The sequence below is a fragment of the Bos taurus genome, chromosome 4 (assembly GCF_002263795.3).
Source record: "Bos taurus isolate L1 Dominette 01449 registration number 42190680 breed Hereford chromosome 4, ARS-UCD2.0, whole genome shotgun sequence".
Taxonomy (NCBI): domain Eukaryota; kingdom Metazoa; phylum Chordata; class Mammalia; order Artiodactyla; family Bovidae; genus Bos; species Bos taurus.
Window position 1 is genome coordinate 43,081,179 of NC_037331.1, and position 27,429 is coordinate 43,108,607.

The window sequence follows — 27,429 nt, forward strand, 5'->3', positions numbered from 1 at the left end:
AGTGGGTTGAATCTTTTGAAGAATAGATTGGACCATGTTTAGAAAGAAACTCATAAATTCAGGCTGGCATGATGATAAGGAAAAATGGAAAATATCAGAAGCCTGCCTGACTGCTGGCCTACAGCAAATGGGCACAGCCCAGTCAATCCAAGGCCGGAGATGGGATTCCCACGGCAGCAATAATGAATCAGTCATCAGAGCACCAATATTCAACATGGGAGCAAACCCACTCCCCACGTCCCTATTCCCATCCCTCAGGAATGGGGAAAAAATAGCCATGGTGGGGGAGGGTGGGTTTTCATTCCTATTCAGTGAACTAAGAATATGAAGTCCTCAGGGGAAAAAGAAAACTCTCCAGACCATAATTTCACATATTAACTGAGAAGGCCTGGACATTCAAATCTGGTGGCTGTGTTGACAGACCACACTGAGCAGTGTGACCAAGTAGGAAGACAAACCTGAAGACACGGAAGCCTGCTGGTCACGATGGACCAACTGCAAATTAACTGGAGTCCACAGATCTGAGATTTGAGAGAAATTAGTGCCTGAAAGAAATCAATCTGTGAACAAAGGATCATTTTATAAAGACTTAAAATACAACCTCGAATATAGTCTCTGTAATAGTATCAGACTAATGATAGCCACTGCTTTCAGATGCTGTGAGCCTAAGCCGCTTGGCAAAAGAAAATCTACTCCTTTGAACTCTATTGTCCATGAGTTGGAAAAATTATAGATTTAAGAGCAAAACTAAAATACTTAGTGCTATTGTCTTTCCTCTGTGACTGGGAAAAAAAAAAAAAAGCCTTGCTAATGGACACTAATTGGAGTGTTTCTAATGGGAAGTAAGAAAACTTACCCTGTTGTGCCTTTCATTGCAATCCCCAGTTCAGGGATTTATGACAGTATGCACGTTTCCCAAATGTGTACCTCCAAACTTCCTGGTATAGTTGTCATTTAAACAGCAGAGCGTTGCAGGCGGCAGGCAGAACTGGGGACATGTAGGGATGTGCTCCTAGAAAATATTCAAAGAAACAGAGCAAAAATCTGGAGGAGTTTTTTTTTTGTTTGTTTTTTTTTTTTCAGTATGCAGGATCTTCAGTCTGCATTGCAGCATATGAACTCTTGTTTGCAGCATGTGGGATCTAATTCCCTGACCAGGGATCAAATCCAGGCACCCTGCACTGGGAGCTCAGAGTCTTAGCTACTGAATCAACAGGGAAGTCCCTGGAGAAGATTTGACTGAGTTTTTAAAGTAGATAAACTGTTCAACTGAGAGACATTATTTTGGGGGGCTCCAAAATCACTGCAGATGGTGACTGCAACCATGAAATTAAAATGTGCTTCCTCCTTGGAAGGAAAGTTATGACCAACCTAGACAGCATATTAAAAAGCAGAGACATTACTTTGTCAACAAAGGTCCATCTAGTCAAGGCTATGGTTTTTCCAGTAGTCATGTATGGATGTGAAAGTTGGACTCTAAAGAAAGCTGAGCACCAAAGAATTGATGCTTTGGAACTGAGGTGTTGGAGAAGACTCTTGAGAGTCTCTTGGACTGCAAGGAGATCCAACCAGTCAATCCTAAAGGAAATCAGTCCTGAATAGTCATTGGAAGTACTGATGTTGAAGCTGAAACTCCAATACTTTAGCCTCCTGATGAGAAGAACTCATTCATTTGAAAAGACCCTGATGCTGGGAAACATTGTAGGTGAGAGGAGAAGGGGACGACAGAGGATGAGATGGTTGCATGGCATCACCAACTCGATAGAAGTGAGTTTGAGTAACCTCCGGGAGCTGGTGATGGACAGGGAAACCTGGCATGCTGCAGTCTATGGGGTTATAAAGAGTCAGACTTGACTGAGCGACTGAAATGAACTGTCCAGGGAAAGTCAGCCACGAATTCTGCTTTGTTTTGTTTTGTTTTCTCCTTACCTCCAGCTTTTCAAAGCAAAATGAAAATTAAAAGACGAAAAGCATTTTGAACCTTTATCTGAATTTAATAATACACAGCAGTCAGTTTCCCCTGACACTTTTCAAGAGCTCACTATGTGCCCTGAGCAAAGTCAAATGCTTCCCATGTGCTGTTCATTTCACATCTCCCAACAGTTCCATAAATAGGAATAGGTCCTATTTTGCAGGTGAAGCAACTGAGGCTTGCAGAGGTGCAAAGGCCTTGCCTGTGGCCACACAAATAAAGAACTGGAGCTAGTTTGTTTCATTTTAGAGCCCATGTGCAGTGCCAGTAGCATCAGACATTTGGAGTTAAGGGTGGTAACTTATGAGCCAGTTAGCAAGTGTCCCCCAAACTTTATGGCCATGAAAAGCAAGTTCAAAACAGCTGTTTCTCTAAGAGGAGTTAGCAACCTGGAAGAGTTAGAACAGCATCCTTTCAGCCTCTCATTTTTCATTTTTCAAGTACATACTCAGTGGGTTCAGTTCAGTTCAGTTCAGTCACTCAGTCATGTCCAACTCTTTGTGACCTCATGAATCACAGCACGCCAGGCCTCCCTGTCCATCACCAACTCCCGGAATTCACTCAAACTCATGTCCATCGAGTCGGTGATATCATCCAGCCATCTCATTCTCTGTCATCCCCTTATCCTCCTGCCCCCAATCCCTCCCTGCATCAGAGTCTTTTCCAATGAGTCAACTCTTCGCATGAGGTGGCCAGAGTATTAGAGTTTAAGCTTCAGCATCAGTCCTTCCACTGAACACCCAGGACTGATCTCCTTTAGGATGGAGGGTAGAGAGTATAAAAGCTTCCACTAAATTACTACATACATACATAGGAAGGAAAAAGAAAGTTTAAAACATAAATGTTCTTTTCTTCTCATTGCTTCTGTAGATTTTGATTGGAGCCGTCATCGCCATGGGCTCAGCTGACAGAGATGGCCGCCTACACCCAGGAGATGAGCTCGTCTATGTGGATGGAATTCCAGTGGCTGGAAAGACCCACCGCTATGTCATTGACCTTATGCACCATGCAGCCCGGAATGGGCAGGTCAACCTCACTGTGAGAAGAAAGGTGCTATGTGGAGGTAGGTGGCTTGAACCAGCAGCAGGAGTTGGGGGTTAGGTGATGTAATGCTTTGTGAGTCGTGGTCAGGACACTGGAAACAACATTTTAAATCGGTTTCCATATTATGAGGGAAAAGACCAACCTAGATATTCCACATGTAACAATGAAGTTGAAAGTGCAGACTTTCACCTCACTAGTATAATACATTTCTAAGCAGTCAGGGACGGGGGAGCCTGGTGGGCTGCCGTTTATGGGGTCGCACAGAGTCGGACACGACTGAAGCGACTTAGCAGCAGCAGCAGCAAGCAGTCTTTGAGGCTGACATTTTCCATGGAGTCATTAAAAAAACTCCTAGCAAAGCCTGGGACTAATTTAAGATGTGTATGCTCTTTGCTTTTTAGTAGGTGCTAGTTATAAGAAGAACATTATAGTAGTGAAAAATATAGATTCTGAAAATGTTCTTCATTGTGTTTACAAGCCAAAAACCTCAGTGTTTTGATACCACAATAAGGCAACGAGGATGGAAAACTAGCTTCCTTTGTAGAGCCTGATAAAAGGTAACAATGGAATGATTACCCTGATTTAGAAAAATACAGCTATATGTTACTCTGAGAAAACACAGTTCATATAACTCCAAAGTTATGAGACAGAGAAATTAGAAGTAATTATTCCCTTTGCAACCATTTTCTCAGCTTCATAAAAGAATCCACAAAGACATACTTTTAAAATCAGCCCTCTTAGTCATATTATGATGATTCAGTTTATCTCTCTTTACCATGTCTCAACTCCCCCAAAAAAGATTTATATTTGTAAGAATTATGTTCATTACAAGCATTATACTTTTTTTTTAATCATCTGAGCACTCAGTAACATTGGGAATATAGTTCCAAACCACAAGTGTTTTTCTCTGTGACAGTGCCAATGATGTTCTGGCGTCACCTGCCCCGTGAGTCTGCTGGCCTCTTTGCTTAGCTACCTACTGCTCCTCGTACAGAATGATCAATGCTAGAATTAGGAGGGACCTTAGAAAGAGCAACGTGAAATCCCTCATGTAACAGATGACAAATCAAGGCCCAGGGGTTCAGTAGATCACCCTGTGGTCTGCAGTGAGTCAGTGATCACGCAGAGACCCATCTCTCCAGCCAGGGCTTCTTTCTTTACACCATTTCCAGTTCCCTTCCACACTCTACAACCAACCCCATGTCCAGTGAATTCAAAGCCATTAGACCAACCTTTAGCAAATGTCACTCCCTAACATAAGGACTCTTCTACATGTGCTATTATCATCACACGTTTGAATTTTTTAAAAGGCCACCAGCTAATTACAGGCTCTAAACCACTCAAGAAGATAAGGTTTGCTAGTCAAATTAAAAATCCTTTTTGAGTCTTCTAGAAACTAGATTTAGAACAAGAGCCATCACTTAAAAGGCTAAGTCAGAAGTACTGTTAGCCCTTACCCATAGAGACTGCTGTGGATCTTGTATCATACGGAGCTTTTGCTAAGAGGTGCCATTCATCTTCAGAAATTCACGGCAGACCACTTGACCCAGTGAGGCAAAGCACCTTGAATTATGCCTTATCCTTGGGCGAGGTGCCAGGAGGGAAGACAGTGTTTGCTTGGTTAACATTTAACTGTCTCTCACCCTCCAGAATGATTTTTAATAAAACGTTTGCTGTGTTATATGTTCTGTAACCCAAAGATAAATTAGGAAGATGCTTGATTTACAAGGAAATATACTGCAAAGTGCAAAAACCAGTGCAGCAACATAATTTCATGCTCTTCTTGCCACCAGCTGATCATTGCAAATTAAATTTTGTTCTAATCAACCCAAGCTATTGGAGTGTATGCCAAATACTGCAAAAATGTATTCTTGCAATTTGTGGATTGTGTGACTTCCGTGAAGATACTCTTTGATGCAGTTCTTAGCAACTTTACTCATTTAGGCGTTCAAGTGCATTTCAAGTGCATTTAATTTTTGAAAACGTTCTACTGCAGACTGCTCATTCACACCAGAAGAGTTTCCAAGTTAGTTCAACCCACTCTTCCTTGAAAGCTTTATGAGTATTAAAAACAATTAAGTTCAGCAAAGGATACTTTGATAGTAAAGTCAGTGCCTCAAAATAGGATGGGACAGATTTTAAAAATATGCACAGGAAGATAGCCTTTCTTCATAGCTGCCATTTCTTCAACAGTGAGAAGAGATAGCTGCAAATGGATGTGGGAATGGAGATGTCATTTGTAGGGTTCTTATTATCATGGTTAAAATTATTATGCTTTCCTAAGCCAAGGCAGTGGGGGTGCAAGCCTAGCTTATGATGAGATGGTTCAAAGCCGAGGCAAATGAGCAATTAAATAATGAAAAGACAGAAGATGAACAAGAAGACAGGCAGTGTCACCCACTTCTTGCATAAAGGAGCACTGTAATGGAAAAAGAGCTGAAAGAAGGAAGGTCATAGAGATTATACCCTTCAGCATTATGCTTGCTTCGGCTTGTTCAAATGTCCTGCTTCACCTCAGAAGACCCTAGGCAGTGGTTTCCTAGCTAATGCTCAAGAGGGGAAAAAAAAAAAAACATTGATTATGAGAAATATAGACCAGTCAGTTACATTGAGCAAAAATGAAAATAACGGAGAAACCTGCTTCAAATGTTAACATATACATTATGTATGTTACATACATAACACACTAAAAATAGAAAGGCAAAATTTTCAATTAGACAATGGCAAACTAGACACTCGAAAGTGAGAAATTGTGGAGTAAAGGATGAAAACATCCAATTATGTATCCAATTTTATCAGATAATTTTAGTACAGATCTTGCACCTTAAACTAGTTTTGAGATTTGTCTTATCCATGCCACTAGCTCCAGTATTTAGCTGTTTTTTCCCCAAGGATAGTAGACGAGTGGCTTTAATTGTTACACTGAAAGTATAAATATTTATATGTCTCAGCTTTGAGATGCTCGACATAGTGACACATTATTTTGAATACATGCTATTCATCTGAGAGAAGAGTGTCTCTGAGGAGTTTCTAGAGCTGATGTACAAGAAAGTTTTATGACTCAATCAGAACTTGTTAGAGTCCATCTTAAAGCTATCAGCATCTTTTCATTAACACCTAAGGGAAAGTATGGTCTTCCCTGGTGGCTCAGCTGGTAAAGAATCCGCCTGCAATGTGGGAGACCTGGGTTCGATCCCTGGGTTGGGAAGATCACCTGGAGAAGGGAAAGGCTACCCACTCCAGAATCCTGACCTAGAGAATTCCATGGCCTGTATAGGCCATGGGGTCGCAAAGAGTTGGACATGACTGAGCGACTTTCACTTTGAAGGGAAAGTGATTCTTGGCCCGATGCTGAGAAAGGGAAAAGTCTTCTTTACAACTGGGTGAAAAGTTTAGTCAGTGATTAGGGTACTGGTGCGGAGAAGGCAGTGGCACCCCACTCCAGTACTCTTGCCTGTAAAATTCCATGGACGGAGGAGCCTGGTAGGCTGCAGTCCATGGGGTCGCTGAGAGTCGGACACGATTGAGCGACTTCACTTTCACTTTTCACTTTCATGCACTGGAGAAGGAAATGGCAACCCACTCCAGTGTTCTTGCCTGGAGAATCCCAGAGACGGGGTAGCCTAGCAGGCTGCCGTCTATGGGGTCGCACAGAGTCGGACACAACTGAAGTGACTTGCAGCAGGGTACTGGTGAATTTCCTGCTCCTGACTGCTATACTTTTTGTCAGTTCTAAATGCAGTCCCTTATTCTTTGTCTATAAGCATTTAAATAAGTTGTCTGCCCTGTTGAGCATAAAGCAGGAGTACATAAAATCAAATGCCTGCGGGTGGGCCAGCCCCTTACATGGCAAGGGCACTACAGGGATGCACTATGCCTGTGGACACTCTAGCGCACGTATCTAAGCTCTACCATGCACAGTCCCCATTGCCTCAGCCATGCTTTAAGACTCACACATCTGCAGTGCTGTCATACATCTGTGGGACAGTCCTGAGAAGGGACCCAGGCACACCCTGAAAGCAGGCAGGGGCTGCTTGGTTACAGAGTCTGAGAGTTCTGATACCCACCGGGTGATCTTGAAGGGAAAAAAGGGCTCTGGTTGAACAAGTCTCTTTGCCTACATGCTCCTCACTCCATGGGTAAATGAGTAAATCAGGAATGTACAGGAGACACTGGGGAGTAGTTGAGACTGTGGGGCCTTGCACATTTCATACTCAGTCAAGGGGGCAGCAATTGCCCAACTCAAATTGATTATTGGAAGCTTCCCAGGTGGTGCTAGTGGTAAAGAACCCACTTGCCACTGCAGGAGACGTAAGAGACATGGGTTTGATCCCTGGGTCTGAAGATCCCCTGGAGAAGGGCATGGCAACCTACTCCAGTATTTTTGCCTGGAGAATCCCATGGACAGAGGAGCCAAATATTTCAAGAGAAACTAGAAATCCAGCTTTCTATAAAATCTCCCTGTTTAAAAATATTGCCAATTAATTTTAATAATCATTTAATAAACTCTAGGCCAGCACTGTGCGGAGAAGGCAATGGCACCCCACTCCAGTACTCTTGCCTGGAAAATCCCATGGACGGAGGAGCCTGGTAGGCTTCAGTCCATGGGGTCGCTAGGAGTTGGACACGACTGAGCGACTTCACTTTCACTTTTCACTTTCATGCATTGGAGAAGGAAATGGCAACCCACTCCAGTGTTCTTGCCTGGAGAATCCCAGGGACAGGGGAGCCTGGTGGGCTGCCGTCTATGGGGTCGCACAGGGTCGGACACGACTGAAGCGACTTAGCAGCAGCAGGCCAGCACTGTGAAGGAATCATTAATAGGTCTGCAGACCAGGAGCAGCTCCTGGCCAGCACTTGACTGTTCTTGTCAAAACTACTTCAACCTGGAGGACTTTATCAATGACACCTGCCTTCCCAGACTCTCTCTCCCAGTCAGCACAGTGATGATTTCCAGTATGACCGGTGAGGACAGACAGAAGCTAAACCTAAAAATTAATTATTTGATTTGAGTAGATATTAAGTGACTGAATTTTGTATACTCATTTGGCTGTAAGCCAGAAGGATGAGTCAGGGATACTGGAAATTAGTGAGTTTTTTTTTTTTTTAATGCACATGGTATTTAGTCACTTTCTGACATTTTACTATATTATTCTAAAACAATGTTATTCATGCTCCATACCAGGAAGTGTTGTTGAAAAGAAGACAGGCTCGTTTGTGTCTAGAGACAGCCAAGTAGAAAAATGATGTGGAATCAGTTCTATTCCTCAAAGCCAATCGTTGGAAGTCGTCTTAACTCCCTGGGTTTAAATGTGCTCGTGGTGTTAAAGATAAAGAACATTGTTGGAGAGGATGAAAGAGACATCCAGAAGCAATAGAAATGTACTCTGTTAATGTATTTGACTCCTTCACTCACCCGGGGACCACTTGCATTGACTTAAACAATGATTGTCTTTCTTTCTCCCTTTAGAACCAGTGGCAGATCCACTGTGAGTCATTTACTGCAAAGACAGATAATTTTTCTTTGTGCTGCTGTACTGATGACTGCAGCTCTCAACTCCCTAAAATATGACAGCCAGAAAATGAGATCTTTCTTGTCACTGCCTATGACATTTAGTTACTGATTTGGTCCAGTAACTTGGGGAGCTCTTCAATTTAATGTTGCAGCATAATAATTGTTTGTTTTTCTTCTTCCTGACTATCTCTAATCACTTTATTTCCAACTTGTGCAAGGACTGATAAAGGACATGTGTGCTTCACCAGGACAATAACAGCTTGTCTTTGGATGATGTTTTCTAGTGGAGAGGGTTCATTTTACAGGCAGTTTGAAATTCTGGTAGAAAAGAGGAAAAAGCTTTGCCATTGACATTTTTTGTTGTTTTTCTTTTATCACTTCAGTACATTTCTTACAGATGAATGGCATCTATTTGCTTTATTTTATTAAAACCTGATTGAGTAAATATCACAGAAAATTCAAATTTATCAAGTGATAATAAGCAGCAGCCTGGATCTTCTTCATTTTGTACTTATAGATGAGAAATGAATACATTTTTGTAAAGATCATTTGTAAAACAGTATTTTAGTAAATGCAGTTCCATTTTCTGTAGGTATCAGTGTAACAAAACATCTCTTATAGTCAGTGTTCTTGCTCCCTGATTTTTGAACTGACTTTGATTTTTGAAATGAAATGATTTTTCATTTCAGAATATAATTGCAGCTTAAGTAAGAAGCCCTCACTGGAACTTTGGCTAATTATTTTTAACTTGCCATATGAGACAACTTCCAGTATGCCAAATAGGAAACCATATCTAAAGACCCAAAAAAGAATCATTAATTATCATTATTTTCATCATTATTTTCAGTCTTAATGTCCCTCTATTCCATAAATATCTTTTGAGTACAGATGGACAGGGAGGCCTGGCGTGCTGTAGTCCATGGGGTCTCAAAGAGTCGGACATGACTGAGCGACTAAACTGAATCAAATTGTAAGATGGAGATGAAATGGTCATTTTTCTAATTACAGCATTCTACCTGCTTGCTTTTAAGTTTTTTTTTCATCAGAATACCAGAACCTAAGTATTATTGTAAAATAACAAAATTCTTTCTTGGATGATAGATCAACTTTCAATTTAAAACCTAGCTTCTCTTGGCTGCCAACTTTCTGTCATTTCCCCCTGAAAATATACTTACTTTCTCATGGAAGTATTGGCTTGGTTTATCTGGTTGATATAAACTATATTTTGTAATAATACAGAATTTAAATGAACAAGGCTTCTAACACCTCCCTTAGAGATTCAAAGTTCATCATTCCTTAGCCTGATATCATTGTTAGATTTGATCCTAGAGTGAGCAAAGTAAGTGTTTTCCACCTATACAAAGTGAATTAACACTTCAAGGCTAACAGGGTGTCACAATATTAAATAAAACCATGACTATTTAGTAAAATTGCAATAGATCTCTTACATGGACATCCCCTGTTAGCCCCAGCTACAATCAGCATTCCTCCCAGTGTGGCCTTGAAACCTCATCTAAATTCCTGGGCTCAGTTGTTCCTATATCTACTGAAAAAACTTCTTGGGTGGACTTTGAAGATGTGTATTTCATACTAGTTCTATAAGTTTTATGTGTAGTACAGTTTAGGATTCTGTCTACCTGTTTCATGGTCTTTTATGGTCTGTCTTAAGATCAATTATGATCATGAAACTAAGAAGCCCTATATTTCAAACTAGGTGTTGTCTAAGGGAGTTGTAATTTTACCAAGGAGAATTTATAAACAAGTAACAGCACAGGGGGACTTGAGGAGGGGTTTTACTTGCATTTGCTGAGAAGGGTGGAAGGGAACAAGACCTAGGGGCCTCCTTAACCAGGTTCATAGCCTTTTAAATATGCATCACATCCAGAGACTGGGAGAATAGGAGCCAGTCAAGCAGTCTTGTAACAATACAGGTGTCTGGAACAGTGCCCAGGGCACAGGAGATGCTCGTTCATTCAGACTCTGGCTAAATAACCAGGTACCTGTGTATGATGTGTGTTCCAGGGGAGCCCTGCCCAGAGAATGGGAGGAGTCCAGGCTCCGTGTCGACCCACCACAGTTCTCCTCGCAGTGACTACGCAACCTACACCAACACCTACAGCAACAGTAACCATGCCGTCCCCACCAGCAACGCCTCTCCCCCCGAAGGCTTCGCCTCCCACAGCCTGCAGACCAGCGACGTGGTCATTCACCGCAAAGAGAACGAGGGTTTCGGCTTTGTCATCATCAGCTCCCTGAACAGGCCAGAGTCTGGATCCACTATAAGTAAGTGACTGCTCTGCCTGCTTTTGAATAAGAGGTCATCTTTCCATTGTCTGGTGGTGGGGGATCCCAGACAAGCAGACCAGAGAAATGTTGTGTTCATAAATAAATGTGCAGCCTGAAAGTCACAGGCTACAGTCACAACTAAGGCATCTTTAACACTTGACCAGTCAAAATGCTGACTTTGGCTTAGAAAGAATGCAAGACTACCACTGATGTCCCCCCAAACCCACAACCCCCATGAAAGCTCTTCTTTCACTTTATATTGGGAAGAAAATAAAGCAGAGTGATACAGGAGTCTTGATATGAGGAAAGGGGCACTCCTGTTCCATAGAATGACTGATATGAGACCAAGACACAGAGCTGGGCAGGAGCTAGGCCATGCAGGGCCTCACACACCCTCGGGAAGGAGTGTAGATTATAGATTAAATCCTTGTGAGCCATTGGAAGGTTCTAAATGGTAGACAGATATCTAACTTAATATTTTTAAAAGATGAATCCAGCTACTTGTTAAAAATGAAATCAGAGGAAAGAGAGCTGGAGTGGAAGTGTGAGACACAGTGAGGAGGCCTTTAAAAGAGTCCTGTGGATCATGCTGATATTCTGTGATGGATAAAATATTAAATCACTGTGCTGTGCACCTGGAACTAATGTATTATTGTAGGTCAACTATATTTTAGTAAAAAAATAAATAAATTTTACAATAAGTGAATAACTTAATAAGACAGCCCTGGAGGTCCAGAGGTTCTAGTGCCTTCCCTTAGGGTAGAAGTTGTGGAATGGGGGAAGTGGGTGATTTCACCTTCAGAGGTTCCTCCAAATCTCTGGTTCCAAGAGACTGTACAACAGGTGACAGCCAGAGGTTATATTTCTCTTCTGATCAAGCATCTTTGCAGATTCTCAGCTTCTGCAGTGGTTTTCCTTTCAGCCACACTATTTCAAAAGTTACTTGTCAGCCAGCAAGCATTAGGACAGAAGTGATAGGAAAACTTGTTCAACTTTAATGTTGAAGTGATTTAGCCCAAAATGGTGTGAATAGAAACACTATAATAGAGAGCAATAAGAGGAAAAAAAAAATAATAATTGAGTCATGTTGTGGTCCTAAATTTTGTATGAATTGTGGTTGTTCCCAGCACATGGTGGGGGGTGCAGATGTCAAACAGTGCTCAAGAAATCAAATTGTTGAGTATGAATACGAACTTTTTATGATAAAGTTAATGTTAGCAAAATACTACCAGGACTAAATGCCAGAGAATTGCCCTGTTTAGCTTTAGCTTTGACAAATTCAAGGGTGGAAACTATAGAAGCATTAAACCTCGTTGAAAATGTATGGAAGCTAAATTGCATACATCTGAAAGTACGATTTCACTTATCTTTTTCTTCATGATAAGCCAAAGAAATAAATCCAGTCTTTAAGCTTAGAGTAAAAGCAGGATTCTGTCAGTGTGGTGGATTCACCAAGATTAAAAGGACACAAGACTAAAGATTTTCATGAATTATATAAATAGTTTGCCAATAATTTACACTTGGGGAAAACATTCACAGAGAGCTTTTGTAGCTATTCCAGTCATTCAAATTGTTTGTCGGATCCTGTCGGGACAGGATACTTAAAGGACTGGAATAAAACAAAGTCTACTGCCACAATGAAAGTGTTAAGAATGTACATAAGGTCTCATCTTTATTTGAAGTGTAACAGCATAATTGCTAAATGTACAGGAGGATGTGTGTACGCACACACATGCACTTATTACGTAAAGAAGCCACAGATGATCTTTCTCTTGCAGAGAAGATCCATGCACGGACAGATTTGGAGAACACCAGGTACCAGTGCTTAAAATTAAATGTGGATTTTTCTTTCTGCCAAGTGACATTAGACTGACCTCAAAAGAGTAATTCTACCCCTTTTTTGAAATGGTATTATTTTATATCATCCTGGACAGTGGAAATAGATTCTAGAGTTCATGATACTTCTTAGCTTCTTTTTTTTCACATATTTATTTCTTTTCAATTTAAGAAAATTGAAACACACACTGTCCCTATGTTCCATGGGAAGAGCAGCTATTACACTGATAGCACATAGTGTTTACAGCCTATAATTTGCAACATGCAGCTAAAAGGTTCCTAGACCTAATACTGTTTTATACCTAACTTTCATAATAATTTTCAACTCTAATGTTGGAGAGAAAAACTAAGCACCTCTTTGTTGTGCCACACAGCCACTGTCAGAAGATCAAGCTTTCCTGGGCTCTGGGAGACTGGGAGAATCTGATGCTATCAGGAGTCACAGTCATTCCCGGGGCTGTGTCATGTTTCTCTTAGTTTCTTATCTGAGCATAAGATCTTGAACACATTTGTAGTTTATTTTTAAGGCTACTGAGACGCTTTCCTTAACGGACAGGCGCTGTTATTTATGCCTTTGATAGGTGTACTGTCACATTTAGGCGAGGGAGTGGCGTGGCTATAATCATACTGCCTGCTCCTGAAACCTGGCTCATCACTTACTGGCTGTGTGACCTTGAAGAAATTTCACAAGCTTTTTGGACTTTACAGTTTCCTTGAATGAAAAGAGAAAGTAATTCTAATGCCTGTGTCATCAGGTTGCTATGAGGGTTGAGTGAATTAGTACAAATAAGTGCTTAGAAAAACTCTGCCTCAGAGTAAGCACTAAGTATGCCCTTGTTGCTGCCTTGACCACCTTGCCTGCTAGGAATCATCACTGCAATCAGCTCACTCTTCTCGGAGTGCTGAGTTCACGCTGGCATCAGTTCAGTCTGCCATTTGTCAGTGGCCCCCACTCTCCCAAAGCAGCTAAATCTGAGCCACAGATGAGCATCTCTGAGGGCCAGCACCCCCTCTCCTATCCTGACCTTCTGGGTGCAGAGTCTTCCCGATGCCCCAGGCCAGTAGTAGGGGCGGTAAGAGCAGCAGTGTCGTCGGCCACAGCAGACCAGCAGGCCTTGCTGAGGCTTCAGGCAGGAAGTCTCCCCAGACTTCACTAACCAATGGACTAGAAAAGGCGTGGCAGACATCAGAATTCAGACTCAAGGCTGTAGCTTTTAGAATATCCTGCAAACCTGATGTCTCTGTTGACTGTATCAGAGAAGAGCAGAGATCTGGAGATACTGTGTAAGCTTCCCTGCCCTCCAGACAAAGAAAGCATTCCCTTCCCCAGCTTCTTCAGCCCAGGTGGCAACTTTGTCAGGGAGGCCAGATGTTTAACCAATTGGGAACTTTGAAAACCAGCAAGCTTCCTGAACATTTTTGTCCCATTATCCAAAATATTGCTTGTGTTTTTTAGACTTTAAAATTGAACTCAAGGGAAAACAAAGTGGTTTGCAAACCAGAACCTAGGGTAACAGTGAACTGTAACAGGCATTTGCACTTAAAAGCGTTTGAAAGGATTAAAAAAAATTATATATAAAGCTGTTCATGGCCATGTTATTGATAAACATTGAAAGTTGGAAGTAATGTTAGAAGTTTCTCCAGAACTGGAAATGATGGTATATTTGGAAAGTTCAAGGGATTTGCTGCCCATGACTGATTCTCCTGTCGTGCTTGCTGAGGTTTTGTACTCAGGATAAAGAAGGCTCAGGTAGGCTTCTGATTCAGAGTGGATCAGATGCCTGCTCTATAAAAATGCCCCAGCGGCCACGTGCAGTGGGGTTGACAGGTCAGTCTTTGGGCCTCCCTAGTGGAAGGTATGAGTCTGACAACCTGGTTTTATTACAGAGCTATAACCTGTCACCACAGATGCTTCCTGCTCTGACCTCGAAACCTGTTTTCCTACCAGCGGTTCCCAAGAAGGGCTTTGACACAACTGATGAAATAAAGTGATGCTTAGTGTCCTGCTCTTATAAAACCTGTGAGGAAGGTTATGTTGAAATGTATGGAGTCAGCGTGCCTGGGCAGCTCGGAAATCGGTGGTAGGGACCAGTAGCCTGTTGAGCGGATTCATAAACTTAGGTGCAAACAAACTGAAGGTCAGGCATGCTCAGGACAGCAACCGTAACCCAACCAGGCAGCAGCAGTGGAGGAGCAAGCACTTCAGCCTTTCTTTCCCTTATTCACATTGTCCCAATGTCATCAACTGGTTTCTGTCTTTACTGGAAATGCCTCACTGGTCAACACGATACTGGCTCTTCATCTTTCAGCTCTGGGTGAGAGTTGAAAATCTTTTTTCCTGCACGTGAACTTTCTCTGGCACAGGTGGGGAGCACAGACTAGGTCATTGTTGACTTTCCCTAATGCCCACTGCAATCTGATATTCTAGGGAAAAGTTAGTCAGTTTTACCTTTGGTAGAATGCCCTGATGACTCGCAAAGTTCTTAATGATATCCATAGGTCCTGGTGTTGAAAAGTTATTCTAGAGATTCAGAAACTTATCCAGTGGCTCTTTTGTGACATTTTAAGTGTAATTTACCAAAAAGGATGAAATAAAACTGAACAATTGGTAAAGAAATTTTTTTTCCACCTGAACTCATCCCACCAACCATGCAGCCACTGAATAGTCATTTGAGTTTAGGAGAGGTACAAATTAAAACCTAAAATCAAGACTTCTGTAGTTTTGCCCTAACACACAGAGATTCAAAATAAATGAAAAGTGCATTGGACAACAAGTCCAAGCCTCTCTCCAGCTCATCCACTGACTATTGTGTCCCTTGAGTGAGTCACTTGGTTTTCCTGTGCTCATTCCTTGTGTACATGATTAGGAAAAATGGTCTTAATAGCTTCTTTCAGCTCTAAATTATATTATGCCATGAATCATCATGGAAATAAGATATTTGGTTAGGTTTGTGTGTGAAAAGCCTTGAATAAGTTTGAGACCTGGCTTATATTTTTCACTGCCTTAAGTTATCACTTTAAACTTCTGTTACTTTCATTTTTGTTGTTTTTAGGGTGCTCCTCACACTTTCATTTCTTTTGTTCATCTTATCCTTTGTCAGGAAATGATCTGAAACATACCTTAAACGTTAAACTCTTAAACATACCTAACTAGCTTCCCCTTTAAGGCATTTTAAGGCAAGATTTCCCTCCTTCTTTCACTTATAAAATTATAGCATTTGTATAAAGCACTGAGGTAAAATGAATGAGGCTGATGGAGGCAAAGACCACCGTGCCACGGGGCTCTGCCCCTCACCTCAGCCGGCCATCCTCGGGAAGCAGCGGCTCTCGGCATACCTGGAACCTTCAGTGGAACACTCGTTTTAATGTCCCATAGTCACAGAGGTCTGCCCTAAAGTGAAACCTCTGAGGGGCTTCCCAGGTGGCATTGTGATAAAGAATCCTCCTGCCAATACAGGAGACGTAAGAAACGCTGTTTCAGTCCCTGGGTCAGAAAGATCCCCTGGAGGAGGCCAGGCAACCCACTCCAGTAGTCTTGCCTGGAGAATCCCATGAACAGAGGAGTCTGATGGGCTACAGTCCATAAGGTCGCAAAGAGTCGGACACGACTAAAGTGACTTAGCACGGACACGCAAACATCAGCAATCAGTAAGCGGCCCATCTTACATTTTATTGCTTTGGGTTATAGCAGTGGGTTTTCTTCCAAACTCTATACTGAGGTTTGTTCAGTGATCGCCTTAAAAATAGAGGCAATTGGTGCCACTCATGCTACTGCTGGGACCCTGGCCTTTTCCAAGACAACAACACCCCAGAAGTCGTTGCCAGAAGGTTTCTGAAGTTATACCCATGCAGTGGAATTAGAAAGTGAATCCTCTTGGTTTCTCTGTCATTGGTTTGCAAAAGCAAGTTCCCTTTCAGAGTTCTTAGCCAGCTTTATAAACTTAAATATTCCCTTAATCCTTGAAAGAATCTCTACTTTGAATTCCTTTAATGACATAGTGGCTTTTGCTTTGAGTTTTATGCTGAAAGTAGTTCACTCAGGAGGTGTGATGGTGTCACCCACACTATTAAGGTGGTGCTTTTGTAACAGAAAAAATATGGTGGAGCAGAGGACTATATATAAAACACTAGTTTTCCCTCAAATATCTGCTTCTAAATATAACTCATGAAACCATATGATAAGCAAATGTCTTCATAATCTTCTAGAAAATCTACATGTTAATACATAAAAAATACAATAAGGTGTTCAGTCTGCACTGAGGTACATATGTTTTAAGGCAAACCAACCTTTTCACATTTATATGTGTGACTTGATTTCTGCTTTAGGAAGTAGCCAGGGGCTAGGGTCTGAGTGGAATACAGTTTTTAATCAAGCAAAGTTCATCCAGAAAGGTGGCACTTTCTGTGTATAATCCAATCTTCCCACAATGAGTCCTTGATCGTAATACCCCTGATAAAAAAATATCTACAGAGTAAATCTCAAACACACTTCTCTTACATGCAAGACCCTAAGTAATGTAAACGCAGCCACTTTTTACCAGTAGCTCCTCACAGTTCCGCTCCATCAAAGCTGGTTTAGTTACCCCTGAAAGACAACTTTTGCTTTCCTTCCCCATAGTCCATGTTTTGGCTGCTGCCACTTGAAATACCTTCTTTTATCCACTAATAAATGTTATCAAGCTCCCAGGTACTGTACTAAGAATCTTCCACTATGTTTAATTTTCACAGCAACCCTATGAGGTAGAGAAGTGAAAGTTGCTCAGTCGTGTCCGACTCTTTGCAACTCCATGGGCTATACAGTCCATGGAATTCTCCAAGCCAGAATACTGGAGTGGGTAGCTTTTCCCTTCTCCAGGGGATCTTCCCAACCCAGGGATCGAACCCAGGTCTCTCGCACTGCAGGTGGATTCTTTACCAACTGAGCCACAAGGGAAGCCCATGAGGTAGAGACTACTGCCCAAACAGTAAGCATCTCTTACAAGCAACTCAGAAATCTCTTCTTAATTTCTGAATGAGAGTCTGCCTGAAGCCTCACCCTTCTTTCTTAAGTGTTTTCTGCAGTTCTTATATGAAATTCTTCTTCATTTTTTTTTTTTTTGTCTTCAAATCTCTTGATTGTTGACTGCTCTGTGATTTCCTTTCTCTTATCGTGTCTTATTACTCTCACTGTCATTTTATTTTTCATATGTTTTGCTAACCCTAAATGGAAGTTCCTTAAGGGCAAGAAATTATGACATCTCTTTAAATCCCTCACAGTTCCTGGTAGTATGCTCTTCAAGGATTTGTCACATAATTTATGTTGTTGGGATAGGGTTGGATTGGACTCTCATACAGCGACCTAGTCCTGCCCTCATCAAAGTGTGAATGTTCTCTGCTCCAACTCTCTATATACTTAACTAGCTGTTCTGTCCCTTAAAGGCAGCATGACATCTCTCTGAGAATGAGCATAGAACTCAGGAAAGGAAATGTTTGCAAGCTGGTCCTTGTGCAGCCTGAGAAATTATTCCATAAGAGAGTGGGACTATAACAAAGTCCCAGATCCTGTACTGATTTCCCATCAGTTGTGCTTAGCCTAAGTAAATGATTCCACAGCAGCTAAGGGCCTAGTGAGGGAGCCCTCTAAGGAATCAGGCCCTGGTGAACCAGGGAAGTGCCCGGGAAGACCTAATCATGAGTATCTGGGTCCCCAAACCCTTGTGCTCTGAAGGGCCATGCTGCAGGCCTCAGTGTGCTCCCTGATCCCCCTCGTCCTGGCACTGACTGTTCCTGGAATGGCCATCCCTCTGTATGAACACCATCTCAGTGGTAATGATACCATCCTAAGCAGGAAGGTTTGGATGGCAGCCCAAAATCCTTAGAAAAAAAGTATGACTTCAAATTATTCACTTCACAGTCCTCGTTAACAAAGTAACCCCTATCTGTTCCAAGTGAACGACCTCTGAATCACATTAGTCTTCATAGGATCATACCCAACTAAAACCAGAGGACTAGAACCTATTGATTAAATTCAACTTTTTTTTCAGTCCTGCACATGACTAGTTTTGTTCCCAAATTAAAACTCGGCTGCCTAGGTCTTAACAGTAAACAGACTGGCAAACAACAAAAACGAGAAAAGATTTTGCATCAAACTCTAAGTCCTCTGATATCCAAACATCCACACATGTATTGACTAAAATGCAAAAACAAATGTAAGCATTTTATTTTCTTAGCACTAACAAGTTTAAAGATCATTAAACTGTAAAATAATAATAATAAACCAGAGAGACACAGCATCATTCTTATTTATTTTCAAGAAGAGGAACAATGCAACCTATCAAAAAAAAAAAAAAAATCTGTGAATGCTCACATTGCATTTTTTTTTTTAATTCTTGACCATTTTTCTTATCTGAATGGAGCTCATAAATCATAATTTTTCCCCACTAGGAATTATTTTTCAGGAGGGTTTTATCATTACATTCAAAGACTCTCCAGGCAGCAGCAGAAGGTGGATGTCTTCTTAGCTATTGTTTCCTCTGGGCTTATGTCCTGCAGGGCCTTGTTCTTCGCTGGAAGGTACAGGGAGATCACAGCTGTGAAAAGAGCGCAGACTAGGTGTACAGAAGCTGCCTCTACCAGCAGAAGATGCCCATGAGGTTCAAATAAATTCTGAGCATACAGTTCACTTTTGCAAAAGGCATATTTTCTTTATAATCCATTCAGGGCCTCATGTTGGATTCAATTCTCTGTGATTTTGTTTTTCTTCTTTTTTCCCAACAATCAACCACATTAAAAAAAGCTGATTCCACAAAGACAACTATTTTAAAAGCATGTTGTTAAGTGAACACAATACTGTTATTTAATCCCTTTTCTAGCTATGTTGAAAGAGTGTCATTAGGGAATATTTTCCCATTTGGGCTGGGATAAATAGCATTTCTCTTCCTGCCCCCGCTTTCACCAAGGACTCAGAGAGTGCCTATACCCAAATCCTCCCTGCCATACCAAATCCTGGTAAGGGTTCTCTTTGTTTGTTCACTTGACCACCAATAATTTTGACATTTATGCTGGATTTTTTCCCAAACAAACCATTGGCAGTCTTTGGTTAGAATTATTCCTAAAGATTAATCAGTCAGCCTCCTCTGGGTTGATGATCACTAAGCATTCCAAATGTGTACACTGTGCCAAAGAAAATTAACTAAATAGTGGGGCCTGCTATGGCATATTCATTTCCCAGTCTGATCTCTTCCAGATCCTCTTTCTCTAAGCCAGGCAACAGTTTGATCCACAAACATGCCCAGATGTTGGGCACCTGATGAACCCATCTGCTTTCTCAAGGCTGAGGTGCCCAGAACCTTCTGTTCGGAGACTGTTCACAATATAGATATGTTTTTATGGGCTCATCATAGAGGAGGGTCTCCCAGTAAACAAGAACACATAGTTTAAAGGGTGTTCTGAGAGAGAACAGTTGAAACAACATGAGGTAGAAGAACATTTCCACTTAGAAGTCTTCATTCACATGTGTTTTAGACTTGCTAGATGAACAGCAAGATGAAACATAGCTTAAATTCCTATAGACATTTGATAAAATTCAAATACAGTGAAACCTTTATGTATTGTTTGCCAAGTGTCTTAGCCTGTGCAGACTTCTATAATAGAATGCCACACACTGGTAGCTTGTAAACACCAGTTTATAGAAATGTATTCCTCGCAGTTCTGGAGGCTGGGAAGTCCACGATCCTGGCACTGACAGATTCAGAGACTGGTGAGAGCTGGCTTCATAGACAGTGTCTTCTCACTGCCCCTCACATGGTGAAAGGGATAAGGGAGCTCTGGGTGGTTCCTTTCATAAGGGCACTAATCCCATTCATGAGGGCTCCAATCTCATGACCTAATCACCTCCCAGGGCCCCATCTCCAAATAATTGTCACTTTGGGGATTAGGTTTCAACATATGAATTTGGAGAGGACATAAACAGCCAGTTGCTAGTATAAAGTTAGTCACTGATAGTGATGCTTCCTGGGGCTTAGTGGTTAAGAGAAGGCTAACAGGTATACTTTCAGCTCCAATCAGTGTATATACTCACAAGCTTTAAAGCAGGCCTCCTAGTACCTAAGTTCATATCCCAGCTAAGTTGATACACAACTGCACCTTGCATACTTGAGAGACTAATACAAGCTATTACCCAAACATGTTTTCCAAATAAAATACCTTGAATACATCAGGACCTCCCTACTGCCACTACCAAGGCTTAGAAGAGGCTCTAGATTAGCACTTTGCAGTAGAACTTTCTGCAGTGATGTCAGTGTTCTGTCCTGCACTAAACAATACTGTAACCACTAGCCATGCTCATGTGGTTATGGAGCACTGGATATGAGGCTACTGTGGCTGAGGAATTAGATTTTTAATTGTCTTTCAATTAATCGAAATGGCCATTTGTGGCGAGCAGCTACCATGTTGGGCTGCACAGCTCTGAGCATTGCAGTGGCCTTTATATGTCCTCCCTGCCTCCAGCCTTCTTCCCACCCTCCTACCCTTAGTCCAACCTTCATACCTTCGCTCTGGTACTCCTTCTAAAACAACAAGTCTGATTATATCATGTCTCTTCCTACATCATTAGTGACTTCTCATTTGGTGTTCAAATAAATTCCAAACCCTTGGCCACAACCACTAAGGCTTGCCATGATCTATCCCCTCTCACCTTCTTCCTGAGGCTCAGCTGTTTATGCTGGTGGCAACCCTGTACCCACACTGCAGACTCACAGATCTGTGCCTTTGCGAGTCACATCACCTGGGACGGTGATGCTCTCTCCACCCTTGCCCACCTGGAAGAGTCCTGTTCACCTTTCAAATGCACACTAGGCAGCATTTCCTCCTCCTCTACTGTCCTCTTCCCACCTCCTTTCTCCTGCTAATTCGACAGTACTTCTTTTAACTACTCTCTGTTTATTTCCACCCAAAGCTCTTTCTTTATCACTCCCTGATTTTTTTACTTTTCTCTCATTTTTAAGGTTTAATTATAGATAGTAAATTGTGCCCTTTTCAGTCTATAGTCTGTGAATTTTGACAAATTCTGTGTCTGTTTTTGTAACTACAACCAGTTCCTTAACCAAGGAAGTCAAGCCCTCCACCCACTCCCAGCCCAGGCAGCCACGGATTTGTTTTCTGTTCTGTAATTTTGCCTTTTCCTGTGTAAATGCAATTACTCAGTATGTAGCCACTTAGCAGAATGCATTTTAGACACATTCAGATTGTTTCGTGTGTCAATATCAGATTCTTTTAAATTGTTGAATAGTATTCCTTTGTGTGAATGTACCACAGCCTGCTTATCCATTCCCAGTTTAAAGATATTATGGTTGTTTCTTGTTTTGGATGATCATGAATGAAGCAACCACGTACCTTTTCATATAGGTTTTGTGTGAAAATAGGTTTTCCTTTTACTTGGGTAAATATCCAGGGGTGGAGTTGCTGGTTCATGTGGCACCACTTTCCAGCATGACTGTTCTGTTGTGTACTTCCCTGGATGAGGGCTCCAGATGAGCCACATCCTTGCCAGTACTTGCTGTTTCCAGGCTTCATTGATTTTTTTTTTTTTTTTTTTTTTTTAGCTTTTCCAATAGGTGTGTAGTGCTTTCAAGTAACATTTCTTCTCTAAAACTAAAGGTACCGAGGATCTTTTCATGCACACATTTGCCATCCTTATACCTTCTTTTTCACTTTCGGTCTCTTCCCTGTAGACTGTAATTCATATTTCACTTTGAACAAGGGAACACATTTTGAGGTTCTTCAACCTTTGTTTTTTCGCTTCTCAATCATTTCTCATGGTAGAGTAATAAAAATCATCCTATGATGATGATCTCAAGTGAAGTTATTATGAAGATGTATGTCTGCTTAGTAAAAATGAAAATACATATAATTGCTATACTTTAAAGTACAAGGGATTAGGTAAAATACATATAAGCTGAAATTCAAATGAAGTTAAAGTGTGTAATAGTTGGGTAAGAAAGATAAGGATAAGAAAGAAAAATTATATGCAGTAATGGTCTCACATTTCAAATAAGGAAACTGACATGATTTATTTGGTCATTCAGAGGTCACACTGAAAGTTGTTTTCAAATTAATATATGACCAAGATCTTCTAGCTCTTGAACCCTCTGCTTGAGGGTCTGTTCATGTTTTATCCAGTCATGTGAAATTGCATTATTTCAAGTTAAAACGTGATATACCTTGTTAGTGAAACTTTGGCTTCTGTGAGAAACTAAGCAGCCAATAAATATTCATGTAATCTTCTGGATAACATATTGAAAAGGACAGCTGGCTCAGGAGGGATCATTTGCCTGGGTTAGTATCTGTTTCCGTTTACATTAAGAAAATATTGCAAGAAGTTATTATCTACCTGAGGGCTTAGGGGAATACAATGAAAAGCTGGTATTGCACCTGATTGCTTTTGACATTTACCTATTGTAACAGGGAAACTGTGTGAAGATAGCCAAGTGACTTTTTACAAAACACAATTTCAGAAGCTATAAAAGGAAAACGGAGATGGCAGAGATAGAATGCACTGCATCTGTAAAAATGAGAAACATGACTTGTCAGCAACACCTGCTTGTAACTATCAACCATTTCTACTGGGCCTGCTGAGAAATTACTGAAAGCCAAGTACATTGATGGGTGTGAATTCTCAAAGGCAGTCGAGACATACAGAGGAAAGAAAGTGTGGTTTCATTGAACATTTTTAACACAATACCTGGGGTTGATGAAATGTAGTTTTATGACATGTTCTGAACTCTTGAAAAGAAATCAGTTATATTTTATATTTTATCTGTCAGGGCTACAGGAACAGCAACACTTTTAAAGTTTGGGTCCATAAAATATTGATATTCTTTTCCCAAATAGATTCCAAATCTTTAACTGGTACACCAACATATTGATTGCAAAAAATAAAATTTACAGAAGGTATTTTCAATTCCTAATTAATGATGTCATTAATGTTTATCTATCTTTTCCCTTTCTTAGGCACCAATAAAATGGTGGTAAATAAAGAAGAAAGGGATGTCTATGAATGGGGAAGGTACTTTAAAGACAAAAATACAGCAACTCATTTTGTAAGACAAAGGAAACCAAAAAGAGAAATGAATAGCACTGATCTGCCTATTTCCTTTTAGAAACTCAGACCAACTCAGAACTTTGAAAACTTTGGGAAGAATGGAAAACAACCATGGCCACCAGACATGAAATTTGTATTTTTAAAACAGAAAAGCAAGCAAATTAATGAAAGAATAAAATAAAAAATGGAACAATAGCAAACTTCAAAAATCACTCACTTACATACATAGAGAATATTACCAGCATAAAATAAGTACAGAATGCTATTTAAAAAAAAAAAAAGAATGATATGATTAAAGAAAGAATTCTTAGGAATTGGAAATATCTTGACTAAAGTTAAAAATTCAACAGAAGGGTTGAAAGTTAGAGTAAAGGAAATCTCACAGGCAGTAGGACAAAGAGAAACAGTATGAAAGAAATGATAAAATTAACAGATCAATCAGGAGGTCAATATCTAACTAGTAAGAGTTTCACAAAGAGAGAGCAGAGAAACAATGGAAGTTATCAAAGATATATTATAATAAAAGTTCCCTAAAGCAACACTAAAAGAAATGTCTCCATGCTGAAATGAACCAAAATGCGTCACTGCAAAACTTTAGAACACAAAATGTACAAGGACAATCATAAACATTTCTGAAAGGAAACAGAAAAACAAGTAGGTTATATACAAGGGAAAAAAATCCTAAGGAGTTCAGACATTTTAGTAGCAACACTGGATGTTAGAAGACAATAGAGCAATGCCAGCAAATTTCTAAGGAAAAAGGAATTTTTCAGCCTCAAACTTCATACAACCTAGAATTCAAAGCCAGAATTCTATTTCAAATGAGAAAGTAAAACTGAAGAAGTTTTCAAACATTAAATCCTGAACCATTATTTTCTCCCATGTATAGTTTCTATAGGAAGATACTATAGGATGTGCTTTAGCAAAAGGAAAGAGTGCACAAAAAAAGGCTTGGGATTTACTGACTGTGTATCCCACCTTGGAGAACAAAAGGGATTCATTCACCTGGGGTTTGTTTTTGTTTTTTTTGACAAAATAAATTCAAACTTTAATTTTTTTTAATTTTTATTGAAATATAAAATGTGTTAGTTTCTGCTATATATCAAGATGAATCAGTTATACATATGTCCCCTCTTTTTTAGACTTCCTTCCCATTTAGGTCAGCACAGAGAAATGAGTGGAGTTACCTGTGCTGTACAGGAGGTTCTCATCAGTCATCTCTTTTATACATAGTAGTGTATATGTATCAATCCCAGTCTCCCGATTTATCCCACCACCCCTCTCCACCTTGGTATCTGTAAGTTTGTTCTCCACACCTGTTGTCTCTATTTCTGCTTTGCAAGTAAGTTCATCTGTACCATTTTTTTAGATCCCACATGTCAGCAATATTATTTCTCTTTCTGACGTACTTGTTCTATATGAGAGTCGGACACGACTGAAGTGACTTAGCATAGCATAGGTCTGTCCACATCTCTGTAAGTGACACAACTGTGTTTCTTTTGTGGCTGAGTAATATTCCATTGTATATATGTAATATATCTCGTTTATCCATTTCTCTCTTGAGAGACAGTTTGGTTGCTTCCATATCCTAGCTATTGTAAATACTGCTGCAGTGAATCATGGGTACATGATTCTTTATAAATTATGGTTTTCGTCAGGTACATACCCAGGAGTGAGATATCTGGGTCATATAGTAGCTCTATTTTTAGTTTTTACTCCATAACGGGAAAATCTTGTGTCACTGATTTAACTCAGTGATGGAAATATGTATCCTTTTCAGAATTTTTGGAGGGAAATGCAAAAAATATTGAGTAGAGTTGATATTTGACTTAGAAGGACACATTTTCTATATCAATTTCAGACCAAAACAGGTAATAAAAAGAATGTCCCAGCTGCCTGGAAATTAGCAAGGGAAAAAAAGGACTTCTTGGGATATACACTAAAGTGAAATGTATTTTTACAGTAATATCTAGAAATGGAAGTGTTTCCCTATCTTCTTCCTCTCCAGCTCCACATTCCCACATGCATGCCTTTCTGGACACCTGCAGACTTGAGGGGCATGACTATTCTGAAGTTTCTTTAGCTCCTGCCACTCTCATGTCTAGATGTTTTGTGGGATCCCTATATGATGAGGGATATAAATAGTATGCAAAGAATACAGAAAGTCCTTCACATGTGCTGTGTTAGTCACTTAGTCATGTCCAACTCTTTGCAACCCCATGGACTGTAGCCTACCAGGCTCCTCTGCCCATGAGAACCCAGGTCTCCTGCATTGAAGACAGACTGTTTACTGTCTGAGCCACCAGGGAAGCCCTAAAATGTCATGGTAACAGTAAAAATCTATTTAAAGAAAGAGAAAGACGGATATATGCTTAGTAGATGTTCCATAATGAGTGACTTATATGAATATTTAATGAAATAAGAGAATTAAGGTAATTTTTAGGCCTCTTGAATCAACACGTAATGAATCAAAGACCTTTAAGAATATAAATAGCAGCAATTATTTGGACTATCTCTCCTAATGATGTGCATGGGAATGAGAAATGCAGCTACCACTGGAGAAAGAAATTGTTTTTGCTCCTTCCTCCACCATCCTTTGTGATAATTTTTCTTGATAACATACCATATTCTCATTTACACCTTCCATTGCAAACACTGAAATGATACCTAGTGGTATGAAGACAAAATATACTATGAATATAGTCACGTTGTTGTTGTTATTGTTCAGTAGCCAAATCGTGTCCAACTGTTCGCAACCACATGGACTGCAGCACCTCGGGCTTCCCTGTCCTGCAGCAACTCCTGGAGTTCGCCCAAGTTCATGTCTGTTTAATCGGTGATGCCATCCAACTAACTCATCTGTTGCCTTCTTCTGTCTTCTATCTCTCCCAGCATCAGGGTCTTTTCCAGTGAGTCACCTCTTATCAGGTGGCCGAAGTATTGGAGCTTCAGCTTCAGCATCACTCCTTCTAATGAGTATTCAGGGTTGATTTCCTTTAAGATTGATCTCTTTGCTTTCCAAGGGACTCTCAAGAGTCTTCTCCAGCACCACAATTCAAAAGCATCAATTCTTCAACGCTCTGCCTTCTTTTCTATCCAACTCTCACATCTGTACATGACTACTGGAAAGACCATAGCCTTGACTATATGGATCTTTGTCAGCAAAGTGATACCTTTGCTTTTCAACACACAGTCTAGGTTTGTCATAGCTTTCCTGCAAAGAAACAATTGTCTTCTAATTTCATGGCTGCAGTCACCATCTGCAGTGATTTGAGAACCCAAGAAAAGGAAGTCTGTTACTGCTTCCTCCTTTTCCACTTCTATTTGCCATGAGTAATGGGACTGGATGCCATTATCTTAGTTTTTTTAATACTGAGTTTTAAGCCAGCTTTTTCACTCTCCTCCTTCACCCTCATCAAGAGTCTCTTTAGTTCCTCTTCGCTTTCTGCCATTAACGTGGTATCATCCACATATCTGAGGTTGTTAATGTTTCTCCTGGCAATCTTGAGTCCAGCTCATTACTCATCCAGCCTGGCATTTATCATGATGTGCTCTGTGTATATGTTAAATAAACAGGGTGACAATAAACAGCCTTGTTGTACTCCTTTCTCAATCCTGAACAATTCAGTTGTTCCATTCAGGGTTCTAACTGTTGCTTCTCAGATAAGATGGTCTGGTATCCCCCTTCCCCATCTC

At 40.6% G+C, this 27,429-nt stretch overlaps 1 protein-coding gene across 14 annotated transcripts in view; it reads left to right on the forward strand.

Moving 5' to 3' along the window:
- Nucleotides 1-27,429, forward strand: part of MAGI2 (membrane associated guanylate kinase, WW and PDZ domain containing 2) — a 1,467,480-nt gene that overhangs the window by 1,285,716 nt on the left and 154,335 nt on the right. For all 14 annotated transcript variants that reach the window (XM_059886037.1, XM_059886041.1, XM_059886040.1 and 11 more), the window contains 2 exons: nt 2,843-3,035; nt 10,554-10,814. In XM_059886037.1, coding sequence (XP_059742020.1) covers nt 2,843-3,035; nt 10,554-10,814 — 454 coding nt within the window. The remainder of the gene's footprint in view (nt 1-2,842; nt 3,036-10,553; nt 10,815-27,429) is intronic.